General features: G+C 44.5%; 1 protein-coding gene across 1 annotated transcript in view; it reads right to left on the minus strand.

The window, feature by feature from the left end:
• Positions 1-15,905, minus strand: part of PDE1C (phosphodiesterase 1C) — a 981,038-nt gene that overhangs the window by 185,697 nt on the left and 779,436 nt on the right. Inside the window, 2 exon segments of the mRNA XM_030204349.1 lie at positions 5,491-5,572; positions 9,630-9,750. Of these exon segments, the coding sequence (XP_030060209.1) occupies positions 5,491-5,572; positions 9,630-9,750 (203 nt within the window).

Genomic DNA, 15,905 nt, shown 5'->3' on the forward strand with positions numbered 1-15,905 from the left:
CCTCTCATCTACCGAATACCAATCTATTTTGAGTGCTGTCTCCTCCTCCTCCTCCTCTTCTTCCTTGCTTTAACAGCATAAATGTGGAAAGTCTTCCATTAAGGAGGTGGTAGAGTCACATATGATGACGGAATTCAAAAAGGCGTGGGATGAACACAGAGGATCTCTAATTAGAAAATGGAAGTTATATAAAAAGCTAACCTTAAATGGCTGCATGTGTGCGGATGTGTCAAGTGACACTTAGATGGCAACTCTGGCTGTGATGAACTAGAGCTGATACCTGGCAGACTTGTATGGTCTCTGTCTCATACATGGCAATCTGGTTTAGGATGGGCTGGAAAGGGCTTAGACAGCAACTTCAGTGGCTGGAACATGAGGACAATGCTGGACAGACTTTTACGGTCTGTGTCCCACAAATGAGAAGACGAATAGACTGGAGTGAGCTTCAACGGCAACTCCAGTAGTTGGAACATAAGGATAGGGCCAGATAGACTTCTGTGGTCTTTGTTCCAGAAACACGGAAGAAAGACCATAATCAAGTATATAATATCACACTCGTTGATTTAATGATGACTTGATCATGAGTGGATGGACCATTCAGGTCTATTTGCTGTCACTTTGTTACTATTAATCCTCTTTGCTACCAGACTTGTGTCAGACCTCAGCTCTGACACAGGCACAAGAATCAGATGTCACCTAACCTACTGGCGCGTGCATGTGGCGGCCTCTCAGCACACACTGCCAGTAAATCAGAGACAAATCTTACATGTGCACACCAGAGTGTTCCAAGTTTCAGCTTCCACTCCTTCCTTGCCTACAGTGCTGTGGCTCAAATCCAGAGAGAGACTGAGGGAGCTGACTGGAACTTTCTTTTATGTACTATTAAATTCTTACGGGGATGGGTGGGGATGGGTTAACTTCTTACGGGGACGGGTGGGGACGGGTTGGGATGGTTTAAAGTTTTGCGGGGATGGGTGGGGATGGGTAAGATTCCAGTGGGGATGGGTGGGGACAGGTAAGATTCCAGCAGGGACGGGTAAGATTTCTGTCCCCGTGCAACTCTCTACTGTAGACCTCACAGAGAAGGGTCAGAAAATTCTAATTTTGTGGCGCTGAAAGCACACATGGATTTTTCACCAATGCAGGCGGTTTTAAATTTACCTGTTTAAATAGCAAAGGATAGAACTTTCATCTATGACAAAATCCTTTTTTATTCAGCCCACTACACAACAATAGGACGTCATGCTCCTAGCACAGTTAGTAATTGCATCCCAAAGCAAAAGGCATCAACAGAAGAAAAAGTAATAGAATAACATCCCCACGAAAAGTAACCAAGTAGTTGATTGAAGAACTCCCCAAGGTAACTCTGCAACAATTACAAGAACCAACAACAAAGAACCCCCACCAAGTGAGAAAAATAGAAACATAACATAACAGAGCCTCTGGATTCAAATGTTGCGACTAAAGGAAAAAAAAAACATCATTTTACATTCCTTAGCATCAGCAGCAGATGATTCCAGAGACTAGTGGAATGTAGCAAAGCAGTCCTTAAGTAGGGTGGAAACTTGAAGCTCCCGCTGAAAGGACTGATGCTCTTAAGTCTCCATTGGAATGCACTGTGACGTTCAAACGATAGTACCTGGAGAAAGTATGGACTGACGACCACGTCACCACCCTGCAAATGGAGTCCAAGGACAGAAGGTGCTCTTCTGCCCAAGAGGTTGCAATTGCCAGTGTAGAATGAGCTCGGAAATAGTTTGGAGTCTTTTTTCCCCTCCAACAAGAAAGCTGAGGCAATAGCTACCTTGACCCAGCGTGAAACAGTCGCCTTTGACACTGCCTCCCCTTTAAGGGATCCTGCAAGAAGAACAAACAAGTGATCTGAGCAACAGAACTCATTAGTCATCTCCAAGTAGCGACAGAGAACACGGCGTACATCCAGAAGATGAAGAGAACAATAATACCATGGGTAAGCCCCGTTCCAAAAAGCTGGCAAAAAACAATAGCTGATTCAGGTGAAAGAAGGACACCACCTTAGGAAGAAAGGAAGGAACTGTGTGCACTGTAACCCTTTCTGACGAAAAACATAGAAAAGGTTCATGACAGGACAAAGCCTGAAGTTCCAAAACTCGGCGTGCCAAAGAGATAGTGACAAGTAAAACAGTTTTCAGTTTGAGCTCTTTTAAAGAAGCACGCCATAATGGCTCAAAGGGTGTTTTCTGCAGGGCCCTCAGGACTAAACTAAGGTTCCATTGTGGGCAGAGGGAACGTATCAGAGGCTTAAGGAGGCTCATGCACTTCAAGAAATGAAGATCATCCACATGAGAGGCTAACGGAGAATGAAGCAGATGGCCTCTAAAGCAAGCCAGGGCCACAATCTGAACATGCAGAGAACTGTAAGCAAGCCCTCGCTTCAGAAAGGCTAAAATGTGAGGAAGAGATGCCTTAAATGGAGAAATCGCTCTATCCACACACTAGGATTTGAAAATTCTCCAAATTCTTGCATAAGTCGTAGACATAGAAAACTTTTTCGCTTGAAGCAGAGTTGCAACCACCTCCGGAGAATAACCTTTCTTTCTCAGTTTTGCCTGCTCAAGAGCCAGGCCATATGACCAAAGTGGGAGGGACCTTCCATTCGAATTGGATCCTGAAACAGGAGGTCGGGAACAGAGGGCAGCGGAAATGACTCATCCACCTTTTGGCGTTTGAGAGCCACATACCAAGGACAACATGGCAAATCTGGCGTCACCAGAATCACTGGACCCGGATGCCATAGAACTCTGTGGAGAACCCTGCCTATCATGGGCCAAGGAGGGAATACATAGAGCAGCACGCTCACTGGTCAGGGTTGGACGAGCACATCAGTGCCCTCTGCGCCATGCTCTCTCTTCCTGCTGAAGAACTGCAGCGCCTTGGCATTGTGCTGAGTTGCCATTAAATCCATGGCTGGCATTCCCTATTAGTGGGTGATTTTCAAAATACCAACTCCGCCATTCTCCCTGGTCCAATGCATGCCTGCTCAGATAATCCACCTGTATATTCTGAACTTCCGCAATGTGTGGTGCCGAAAGAAGCTATAATTTACCTCCACCCAATGAAGAAGCAACTGAGCTTCGTGTGCTATAGCTGCACTGCGTGTGCCTCCTTGACGGTTGATGTAGGCCACCACCATCATGTTGTTGGAGAGAACCCAAACCAGCTTGTCCAACACCAGAGAGAGAAACTCTCTTAGGGCTAAGCAGACCTCTTGCAGCTCCAGCCGACTGATCGACCATTGCGCTTCCTCCAAGAACCAAATGCCCTGGGCTCTGGTGCCCAGACAGTGAGCCCCCCACACCAAGAGACTCAAATCCATCATGACAACAGCTCACAGGTGTGTGCCTAGTGGGAGATCACGATGAAGAGATGATGTCTGCAGCCACCACTGCATGCTCTGATGGGGTGGGTCTGTCCAACAAAGCATCCAATTGTAATCTTGGGAAAATGGGGACCAATGGCTCAAGAGAGACTGTTGCAATGGACACATGTGAACTCGAGCCCACGGCATGATTTCCAAGGTCGCTTTTATTGACCCCAGAGTCTGAGCGTAATCCCAAACCCAAGTGAAGTAGGGCTCGAACTTGCATCTGCAACTTGACACACCAGTTTTCTGGTAAGAACACCTTGCCCTTCGCTGTCTCAACCGAACACCCAGATACTCCAACACTTGAGCAGGTGCCAGGTGGCTCTTGGGAAAGTTGATGATCCAACTGAAGGACTGCAACATAGAAATGACTTGTGAAGTCGCCTGAGCGCTCTCCTGGACCGATGAAGCCCGAATGAGCTAGTTGTCGAGGTAGGGATGAACTCGTATGCCTTGCTTTCTAAAAAAGGCAGCCACTACCACCATGACTTTGGAAAATGTGTGAGGCGCTGTGGCCAGCCCGAAGGGTAAGGCCTGGAATTGAAAATGCCGGCATAGTACAGCAAACTGCAGAAACTCGATGCGGAGGCCAGATGGAAATATGTAAGTAAGCTTCCTTGAAGTCCAAGGAAGTCAAGCTTCCTCCTGTGGCAGCTCCCCATCCTCTAACTCCAACCGGGCCTGTACAACAGCCTGAGACCCTGAAAAACCTGCTTCTGACAGCGGAGAAGAGAGAGGGGATAGAGACCCCCCCCCCACCCCCCCCCCCCCGAAATGGAGGAACATCTACACCTCTTTGGAGCAGGGTCCACAGAGACCAAAGGAGAATCTCTATGCAAAATGGCTTCTGGCGCGCTTTGTCCTGCTGAGGAGGCGCAGGAAACAACCACCCACGTAGGACCTGCATCCTCCGTTGTTGGCGAGGATACACAACCGCCCTGACACTGACCTGAAGCAGCTCTTCGCTTATTACATCAAGAGCAGCACTTAATCAACTCTGCGGCCATTGTCCATTTTTTTTGGTTTTGTTTTGCTTTTTTTTACAGTGAAGACCAACGTGGGAAGATAACTTCCTCCCTTAATTAAAGAAAAAAAGAAATGCCTCTAGAAATTGAAACCACTGCTATATATAATAAAAGGGAGTCATGTATAGGACAATCAAGCCATTGTGACATCACTGATTAGGTTGGCTCTTAGGCAGTGGTGGAATGAGGCATTATAACATCACAATATCAGCTCTGGCTACCAGAGACTGAAACTCTTCACCCTAAGGGGGGAAGATCAACATGAGCTACTGTTAGGATGTGCTATTTTACCACTAACTTGTGCTATTTTAGCACAGGTCCCATTTGACGCAATCAGACCTAATTACTTATAACAGGATTTAACAGTAAAATAGTCTTAATGATAGCCCAAACTGATAACATTCCCTATGAATGTGTAATACACGTGAATAGTTTTAGTCCAGTGCAGCAGTAGCATATGCTTAACTGGGGAAGACTTGTTTGCTTCAAAATCACCCTATATGCCCTTGTTGCAGTGTTTGCAAAACACTGACAGCATTAGACTTGATAAGTGGAATTAACAAGTTTGAAGAGTGGTTTCACTTTGAACACTGTTTTCATTCCTTGCACAAGTTAAGTTTTTCAGTTTGAATTTTGTATGATCACTGATTACACTCAATATAACAGAAATGCATTTTTGATAGGATGTTTTTTTTTACCTGTGCTAGTGCTTGTTAAGTACTAGGCTTCTTTGAGGTCTGTTTCCTCCATATTTTTATGTATTTTTTGTCTGTTTCATTTCATTTTGGAATATCATATTGTTGAAAAGATATTGTGGGGGTCTGCTCACACTTATTTTTAATCATTGTATTGCACAACATCAGCAAAAAGGTCATGAAATACACAGCTAGAAATGTCCCTATTCAACAGTGAGGATTGTGCTGCAGTCTTCCACATGTTAACAATTTCCACTAAATTCATCATAAATATGCAGCAGGTTGAAAATTAAACAAAACAAGAGTCACATTAGCTTCCTGTCTGGTGTTGTTATTAGTGCTAAAAAATGACAGCACAAGATCTTACCTATTTGGGATTGGGGAACCATGGTGGATTTACGATCACACAGTGGAGAGAAAGGAAGTCCTAATTCTGCTTCTTTGTCACCCTATAGAAACAAAGAAGAAAGCTGGTTAGACAAATATGTTTTATCTACAGTCACACTGAGCAGCAAAACTGGATCACTGCATCACAAAAACAGTTAGGTGCACACAATGGAGATCGTAACTACATGGTGGAAGAACCAGATGTAAAGGATTTCCCGTAAGGAAGTCAACTTTCAAAAGCTATTTACCTGGTTAAATACTATTCTACCCCAGCAAAAGGGATGTCTAAAAATTGCCTGAAAAGTATGCATAGAGTTCTACAACATATGTAATTTAAAGGGAGGTATTCTAGGGAGAGGGACAAGGCATGGTTTACAAATAGCACATTTACACTGCATTTTCACATGTACACATATGTGGCAATTCTACAAATTAGCGTATCAATTTAGGCATTCCAATGCCATGCACTTAGTGCCAATTCTATAATATCTTAGTGCCAAGATTCCATTATAGAATGGTAGAATATGTCAGCCTTGGCCTACCCATTTTTAGGCACACCAGTGGTGTAGTCAAATAGCCAATTTTAGGTGGGCCTCAATTTTTCTCTGCCCCACCCTACCCTCACCTCAAAATATAAATAAATTAGCTAATGAGGACCCCCAAGCTCTGTCAGCTGAAGACTTCCTCTGAAGGTGATCAGAACTTCCTTTTATCAAGATTGGCAGGCAGCAGCAATGCCCCTAAGCCACTTATGCTGACATCCTACACATGCTTAGTTGTCAGTGGCTCAAGGATGCCTTGGTTAACTGAAGAGCTAAGTAGAAGGGAGTTCTGGCAGTCTTTGGAGGGGGATCCCCACCAGCTATACAGCAAGGGTCACGATAGGTGTTAGACATGCTAGGGCCAACATCAGAAAACAAAGAAGGGCCCCCTCCTCAATTCCCCCTCTTCCCAGCCTTCTCTCCGATTTCCATACCTGCCATTGCTATCACACCCACAGACCCTCACCAAATACAGAACAAGGGATCACAAATGAGAAATAAAAATATTTAGACAGAAATTGAACTAGGAACCCAAGAAAAATAGAAATACATTTCCTTTTCTACTGAACATAGTACAAAGACATTTGTTATGCACAGTTCTTAAAGCTAACATATTCCATTTAAAACATTCAAAATAAAATGCTTTTTTCTACCTTTGTAGTCTGGACATTTTCTTTTTCTATCATGTTGGTTCCAGTTTCTCTTTTCTGCTTTCCTACCTTTCGTCTGCTAATTCTCCTTCAAATGGCCGCTGTCCATTTGTCTTTTCTCCTCTCTCTCCTGTCTATTCCCTCACTACACCTGCCTCTGACATATTGATTGTTCTGTTTTTTTTTTCTTTTGTGCGCTCTGTCACTGAATATTCAAGGCTAATCAAGCATGCAGTGGCCCTGACAATATTCACTTGGGGACCATATAAGACAATTTAAAATGAATCGGACAAAATGTTTCTTCACCCACTATTTCTGGGATAAGCAGTATAAAATGTTTTGTAGTTTTTTGGGATCTTGCCAGGTATTTGTGACTTGGATTGGCCACTGTTGGAAACAGGATGTTGGGCTTGATGGACCTTTGGTCTTTCCCAGTAGGGCAATACTTATGTATATAATTATGCAGGCCTTGGCTGAATATCAGCTGGGAACCGCATAAGATAAAAAGGGGCCCTCTGCTCCTCCATTCCCTCCCACCCCCACTCTTCCAATCCCTCCTACCCCACTGCTCCAGTCCCGATCCCCCTTCCCTGATGATAATGAACTACCTCCTCCTTACCAGCCATTCTCTGGACTACTCACTGTAAAAGGTAGCAAAGGTTTCAAACTTCACGCAAGCAACAGAGCACCCCATGGGTATGCAATGATTGAAGTAGTACTGATCATCAAACTTAAACCCAAAGAGGTAAAAACACTGCTTGGGTTGGGGCAGTGGTGTGCTGGAGCAGGCTCTCACAGGCTCGCAAGAGCCGGTTGTTAAGTTTTTAAGAATTTTGGGAGCCGGTTGTTAAAGTAGGGCCCTCCATGGCTACTTTAACAACTGGCTCCCAAAATGTGGGCTTGGGCCCCCTGCTGAATTCTCTTTTACTTTGCTGGTGGGGATGCTGAGCCCTGCCACCCAAGTAAATAGACTGCTGCTGCTCCCCGCTCCTTGTTTCCAGCTCTGAGCAGCAGGCTGGGACTTCTCCAGCATGTGTGAGAAGTTTCAGTATGCTGCTCAGAGCAAGACCTTGGGAGTGGTGACAGTCCATTTATTGACTGCCAGCAAAGGTGTGCCCGCACGAAGGGAGGAAAGAGAGAGAGGCAAGTGGTGCTCCCCTCCCCCCCCCCCCCCCCCCCCCCCCCCAGCCACCCCTGGCCCTTCCAACTGCAGAGCTGGCTACGTCCGGAGAAAGAGCCTGTTGTTAAAAATGTACCAGCACACCCCTGGGCATACTGGGCTGCAGTAGGGGTCGGTGTGCTGTTTCTCATTGGAGAATTGGGAGATATAGGGGCGACACCAGTTATTGCCGGCAGTCAGTGGAGTCCTTCCTTCCTGAGCTCCCTGCTCACAGTTTGTTGGCCCACCCTTCCTCCCACCCCAAATGCCCAACCAGAATTTAAAAATGCAAAAGAAGTCCCTGGTGTCTAGAGGCACCCAGCTCTCACCCAACCCCCTCCCAACCCAGTACCTCTTGATGAGGAAAGAGCTATATGCCCATTTTCTCTTGCCTCAGGCACTGTCCTTCTTACAGTGCCGGTTCTTGCCCTGGCTGGTGCATTCTGGGATGCACTGTGAGGGGTCAGTCTGCCATATAAGGAAATTTCTCTCTTATATGGCAATTAGCATACACTAAGTGCCAAACTACTGTAAAATGCTTTAAAAAGTCTGGTGATAGTTAATTTTCCTGCACTAAGCACATGTTAGCACTTAACACGGTTTAATAAAAGGGCCTCTAAATTTGATGACTCGCCTCACCAAATTATTACAACCCCAAAACAATATCACATATTATCACAATCCCAAAACACTTCATCTACGTTCCCACCCAGATCCCTTTCCAAAGTATCATCATTTATACTGATAGATATCCAAATGTAAATCTATAAAATACAGAAAACCCATTTCATCCATTAGAAACTGCATGAAAAGCCTGTTTTTAAACCACAGGGCTCTGTTACTGAGCTGTTGTTAAGTAGTTAGCATGGGTTTTACTGCATGACAAAAGTTAGCATAGACCTATGCTAATGTCTACCATGCGTTAAAACCAGCAGCGTGGTGACATACCCAGGCTAGCTGCACTAAGCAGTTAGGGGCTGGGAAATGGGTATGCATGAGCAAGTTGGAGGTGTGGCTGATTGAGACACTTACTGCATGGGTTGGTAGATTGTAAGCTCTTTGAGCAGGGACTGTCTTTCTTCTATGTTTGTGCAGCGCTGCGTACGCCTTGTAGCTCTATAGAAATGCTAAATAGTAGTAGTAGTGTTGTCATGACAGCAATACCAATACCAATACCTCAAGAGGAGGAGGTAAGTGTAGCCCATGGTACTTGGCTATCTGGTAACTTGACCACACCACAGCTAACTCAGATCAGTCTCTCCCCACTTTAATCATGCCCCACCAATCCCACTATCCCTCTGATCTGATCCCCCAATCAGCTGTCTCTGCTCTGATGCTCCCACCCCATGATCTGATCTTCTAATTCACCCAACTCACCTGCTAAGCCCATCCCAAGAAGTATAGCCACTCTCTGGACCCCACACTCACCCCTGGGACTTTCCCAGACATGAGCCTTGGTGGACCAGTGACAAGTAGCAGGAGCAGTCCCCATCTGGATCCATAACTGTGATACTACCGCTAAGGGCACCAGAACTCTAGTATTCTATACAGGCAAGGAGGCATCTATTTTTCTTTGTAGAAAAGGATCCTATCAGGCACCAAGTTATAGCTTCACCCTCATAGGGTTTTATCAAAGGAACCTATTACTCCATTCAACTAACCATAATACAAGAAAAATGATGTGATTTAGTGGTACCATTAGCCCCTGCCTGCCTCTCTCTCTTAGTATAGCCTTGCTGCAAAATTATTTAGAGGATTTTCAAGTTACCTGTTTGAAGAACTCCTCCAGAAGTAGCATGGTCCAGGGATGATGGATATCCCAGGCCTTGGCGGGATGACTGATGTCTGCTGTATGCAGTATCAGAGATAAGGCTTTTGGCTTGTCAATGCTGCAAACCCAAATGATTGAACAAGTTAATGATCTGTGCACCTAATACAAAGATAGGAACACATACAACTAAGGAAAGCAATGAGGCTATTCTAACCTTTAACCGGGATACTTTACAGAGTGATTTATGTGTTTGTGGAACCTGACAGCTCTGAAAGATTAATCTTCAAAATTCGGTGACTTGGATCTTTCAGTGATAATTGGTTATTCAGAGTTCTAGAGGAATATCTGAAGCTATCAGCCATTATTTTTTCTCTTACAAGGGTTTTACATGTTCAGAAAATCTTGCTCATTTATTTTAAACATGAATACAGTATTACGCTAACCTATTCTTACCTTTTTCAGCAAACTTGGCAACCATGCAAATTGTACAAAACCTCAATATATTCTACAACACATGTCCATCTATGAAAACTTATAAATTGTAATAGGTCTTTAGACCAAATATGGAATAAGCTAGAGATGTAAGTGTAGCTCATGAGTCGGATATGAGATGCTGAGTACTTTCTTCTTTTGTAACTTTGACACTGACTCCTCTCTCCTCTACTGTCTTCTCTTGTGTTCTTCAGTCTCTTCCACTGACTCCTTTCCCCATGTCCACTTTCACTTCCTACTTTCTGGCAGGTTATCTCTAGGCAATTTAATTTATTAGCTCATGTCTTTCCAGTGGTAGTTCAAGGTGAGTTACATTCAGTACACTAGGAATTTCTTTGTCACCAGAGGGCTTAGAATCTAAGGGGTCTTCTTACTAAAATGCGCTAAAATATTGTCTCAGTGTGTTTCAATACAGAACTTTCCCACTCACTAAACCCTATTTTACACTGCTGTGTATTAAGGATTTTATTTTGTAGATTCAGTGCTAATTTTTCCATTAGTGCACAGGACTTACAAAAAATGTATGTGCGATCACTTACCGCTTCCTATTTAAGTGGCACTGTGCTCTCACATTAAGTCCATGTTATCCAGTTAGCATGCACTAATAGAATGCACTAGTCGTAATGCTTCCATGCCCATTCCCCGCCCATGACACACACCATCACCCCCAATTTTTTAAAAATTAAATAGCATGTGATTAATGTGCATTGACAGGCAAATTACCACAAAACACATTAACATGTTTTGCAGTAAGTTTTTTTTCACGTTAAGTGCAAATTAGTGATTAACACTGTTTAGTAAAAGGTCCCCTAAGTTTGTACCTGAGGCAAAACAGGATTAATAGCTTATCCAAGGTCACAAGGAACATTAGTGGGATTTCAACTCTGATTTCTCTGCTTCACAATCTGTTGATCTAACCACTAGGCTACTCCTCCTCACTAGATCATTCTAAACCTCTCATCAATGTGCATACATAACCCAAGCATCAGAAATGCCTACACAGAACCTCCGGATTATATGCATATATACATACAACCACAACCTGGTACACATGTGCATAAATATCACAGCATCACTTTCTCATTCACATACCTTGTGACAAGGAACTAGGATCCACTTGTCAGGAAAAAGAAATAATGGTCCAGTTATCCTCACTTCAAAGAAACTGAACTATAATAGAAAGTTTTTCTTTAATAGGTTTTGGAACACAAATCCCATGAAGCAATGTGGCATGAGGTCAGCAGCACCAGGCTTAGAAGAAAGCCTGGAGAAGAATAATGACTCAGTAGGAGACCAGCGGTTTTAGTTAGGAGTCTCGTTCCAGCTGTCAGAGCTTAATTTCTGGCTCTCAATAGGGTTGATGCAGAAAGGCTCACGGAAGAGCATATGGATTTCTGAGCGCCTGGCTTCTAGCATGAGTGCAATATCATGCCATACAGAAAGGTAAATGTATTCTAATTTAATGAGTGGAAAACTTGCAGCTAATGGGGCGAGCGTGCCAGATGCACGTGCAGAAAAGTTTCATAGTAAACGCAGGTTATTGTGCACTTGTCCAAAAGAAAAAGGAAGTGCCAGCACATATCTGTACCTAAAAACGAGCCTCGTAGAATTTATGGGAAGGCAATTTTTGCGAGACTCATATTTAGGTGCAGAAGAACAGGCACCAATGTATACTTTCACTTTCAGTTTTGTTCAGACATGTCTGTAACCTTCTGTCTGCCTTTGAATCTTGCAAGGGCTTCCTTCGGGTTGCAAAAGGAGACAAAACCAGCAGCTAAATCTCAAATACTGGCATTAAATCCTCTCCATGAATGCTTGTACTTAGCCCCGAACCTGGCAAAAAATTCTCACAGTAACTGCATGTCAAAAGCCCGTTTACCTCTCTGCATTGCTGCAGAATACACAATGGCCCTAACAGCATTCATTTTAATGGCATGTGTGGCTATGTATTCCATGCAGGTGTCAATTTCTCTCTCTGCACTGCTCAGGGCATACAACCCGTGTTCAACCCTTGGTAACCACGCAGTTAGGCCTTTGGTAGCTTTTTGCCTTGGCCCTTCTGCTTGTTGAGAGCAGAGTTTAAAGGGTGTTGTTTTCTGAGAGAAGGAGAAACAGAGAGAGGCAAGGAAACTGACATTCTCTAGTTCTAGGACAGAGAAAGAACCTTCACCCTGAGAAGAGCAGTTATGCTCAGGCTTGAAGCAGTTCCAGGAGTGAGGATTGCTCCTGCCCTGATGACTCTTGGGGTGAAGAGTCTGGGATACAGCCTGTTCATGGGGAGAGGACGGGGGAAGGCGGATGCTGATTCTCTTCGGGAGGGAGGGGAGTCCAGGCACTGGCTGATAATTAGTATCAGTGCCCAGATAGGTAATCAGGCAAAGACAGGACTGCTTTTTATGAGGTGCCAGTTAGCTATGCAGGAACCACCACTGAATATCACCAGAATCTGCAAAACTCTTGGCTCCTCCCCAACTCCATACCTGGACCACACTTGTCCTAGCTCAGATCGACATGAGTGGTTATTGCCAATAATCAGCGGCACTATCCAGCTAAGTGGCCACGGACTATCAGTGGATGGCCTGCTGAGCATAGGCGGTCGGTGGCCCAACTGTTTGGGAAGGCTAAAGGGGGCGGGATTAGGGGTGGGGCCAGAGGTGGAGCTTAAATCCATAATTGTCTGATAACAAACAGAAAAAATAAATAAATAAAAATAAAAGTCACAATTAATACCTTTTATTAAATTTAGATATTAGCTATGTATCATATGTCAAAGAATAAAGTGGTTGCTCAAAGCATATACTAACCACAATCGCTCAACTGCAAAACACTATGCACAACTTTGTGCAAAAACACACTCAGAACCTTACTGTACCATAAATATTATACTGGGCAGAACCTAATACACCAATATACCACCCATACGGAAAATGCAGACCGTCAACAATATGAAACAAGGGATCATAATATCACAATTCTCATGTAGAGCCACAAAACACCCTAATTCATGTTTAATGTGGGATAAAATGCCATAAATAAGTAATATATAAACTTTTAATGTTGAGCATCTGATTCTCAAAGTGGACATATTCCAAACACTATAATGAAAATAAAATAATCTTTTCTACCTTTGTTGTCTGGTGACTTTGTTTTTCTGATCATGCTGGCCAAGTATCCGATTCTGCTGCTATCTGTCCTCTTAACTCCGGTTCCAGGACTTCCTTTCCATTTATTTCTTTACTTTCTGCCTTTCTTCTTCATTTCCTGCCTTACATCCGTAAGTAAAAGCTGGGTCCTCTGCAGACTTCTGCCTATTTTCTCCATCGATGTGCAGGTTTTCCCCCTTTTCCCTCATCTCATCTCCTTCCTCTGTCTTCCCTCCCCTCCATGCATGTCCAGAATTTCTCCCCTTCATTCATGTGCATCTCCTTCCTGTCTTCCCGTCTCGCCATCCATGTCCAGCAACCCTCTTCTCCCCTCTAGCCACCCATGTCCAGCAATCCTCCTCTCTCTTCCCTGCCCTCCCCTCCATCCACCCATGTCCAGCAACCCTCCTCTCCCCTCTAGCCACCCACCCATGTCCAGCAACCCTCCTCTCTCCCCTGCCATCCCCTCTATCCACCCATTCCAGCAACCCTCCTCTCTCCCCTGCCATCCCCTCTATCCACCCATTCCAGCAATCCTCCTCTCCCCTGCCCTCCAAGCATACCCAGTGCCAGCGCGATTCTCCTCTCCCCTTCCCCTCCCCTCGTTTACTATCTGCCCCCCGCCAATTTTATTTACCTGCGTCCCAGCGTCGGCCCGCCGTGTCATTTCAAAGCCCGCCCTGCTGCCTGTCTCTATTCTTCCCTCCCTTCGCGATGTGATTCGTTCAGCAGAGTCCCGCCTTCTGACATCATTTCCTCGAGGGCGGGCATCACAAAACAACATTCTATTGATTCTTTAAGATGCATGGCAATAGATCATATTATTCCAAATACCCGAGGCGGTAACATTAACAGACTATTACTGCAAAAAGAAACACAGTGGATTTATCGTTTAAATACAGTTGAGCCGTTTGGTTTGAATTCTCATTTACATTGGAACTGTTTCTTTTAAACCAACAGCTGACTGTGACGTATGCCCAGAGGGGTGTGGTTTATAGACTTTAAAACTTAAACGCCAGCGCCATTTTGACTGGGCGTACTACGGTATCAGTCTCTGTTGAAGTAAGTCCAGTGAACGCCTTGAGTTACAACAGATGGTAGGCTGAAATTTTGTTGTTATTGTTGTTTAAATTTTGTTCTCCTTGGTTTAGAAAGATTGGCCCTTGAGAAAGCAGTTGACCGCGAAACAGGGTCCTGTCGGGCTTACAGAAATACCGGAGATTGTACGTGTATGGGGATTAGTGGATCCGTGAAACTTAACAGGCTCCAACCCACATACGATAAGCTCTAGTCCATCAAGACGGTGAAAGATTGAGCTATTAAGTTAAGTTGACTTTTGCATTACCTATTAGTGATTGCAACAGTTTTTATAAAAGATTGTTTTGATATAGTGCACAAGAAAAAAATGTGGTATAAAAAAAGAGTTTGAGTTTAGTAATGTATTGACACACAGATATACTGTATAGGTTTCCACACGATGCAAACAAGGTGCACTATTGGTTGACAGGAGGTGGTCTGTGATTATACTAATTCACAAGCTTGAGTGCTGCTATAGCACATTGACATTGTTTTGTCGCTGTGATTGTATGAGACACCTTCAAAGGATCAACACATTTTTTCTGTTGCTTCATAGCTGCTTTGTCTATTGTAGTTTGTGTATTTTTACAAAGATATTTTCGACTTAGCAAAGCCATTTTTTGTTTTTCTTTTTTCGATATCCTAGAAATAAGCAGTGGATTTTCCCCAAGTCCATTTTAATAATGGTCTATGGCCCTGATGGCGAACCTATGACAAGCGTGTCAGCACTGACACGCGTAGACATTTTCGATGACATGCGGCGCCGCCGCAGTGTGGTCCGCCCTCCCTCCTCGCTCCTGGAAACTAACCTTAAAGCCTCCTTTCACGTCGCAGCAAGCAGCAGCAGGGCAGGCCACTCCTTCCTTCCGTGTCCCGCCCTCGCCTGACGTAACGTCCGCGAGGGCGGAGCACAGAAGGAAGGAGGAGAGGTCTGCTCTGCTGCTGCTTGCTGCGACGTAAAAGGAGGCTTTAAGGTTAGTTCTGGGCCCGGTAGCGGGTGGAGGGGGGGCCCAGTGACCTCGGGTGGGCAGCGATCTCGGGTAGGGGGGGGGCCCGGGGGCAGTCCTAGTAGCAGTGACTTTTCTCGAAGTGACACACCACCCGAGTTATGCTCAGTTTTTTGGCGAATTTTGACACACCAAGCTCAAAAGTTTGCCCATCACTGGTCTATGGACTTTTCTTTTAGGAAGCCATCCAAACCTTTTTTAAACCCCGCTAAGCTAACGGCTTTTACTACAGTCTCTGGCAATGAATTCCAGAGTTTAATTACACATTGAGTGAAGAAAACTTTTCTCCGATTAACTTTGTAATAAGAAAACCAACACCAGAATTATGCAATGGTTCTTATGCTTCCAGCCCTTCACAACACAGGGGAGGCAAGGACCATCAAAACAAAGATTTACTTTTCTCAGGCATAGTTAGTGCTCAACCAGGAAAAGTTGAGATAAGGGGCATAGCTGGAGAACCTGGAATCAAGAGCAGAGCCCAGGGTAGGAAGTGAAAGGCCCAGGCTCAGAAGGAACTAGGGAGGCAAAGATCAGAAAGAAGCAGCTCCCTAGTA

Source organism: Microcaecilia unicolor, chromosome 1 (assembly GCF_901765095.1).
Source record: "Microcaecilia unicolor chromosome 1, aMicUni1.1, whole genome shotgun sequence".
NCBI lineage: Eukaryota > Metazoa > Chordata > Amphibia > Gymnophiona > Siphonopidae > Microcaecilia > Microcaecilia unicolor.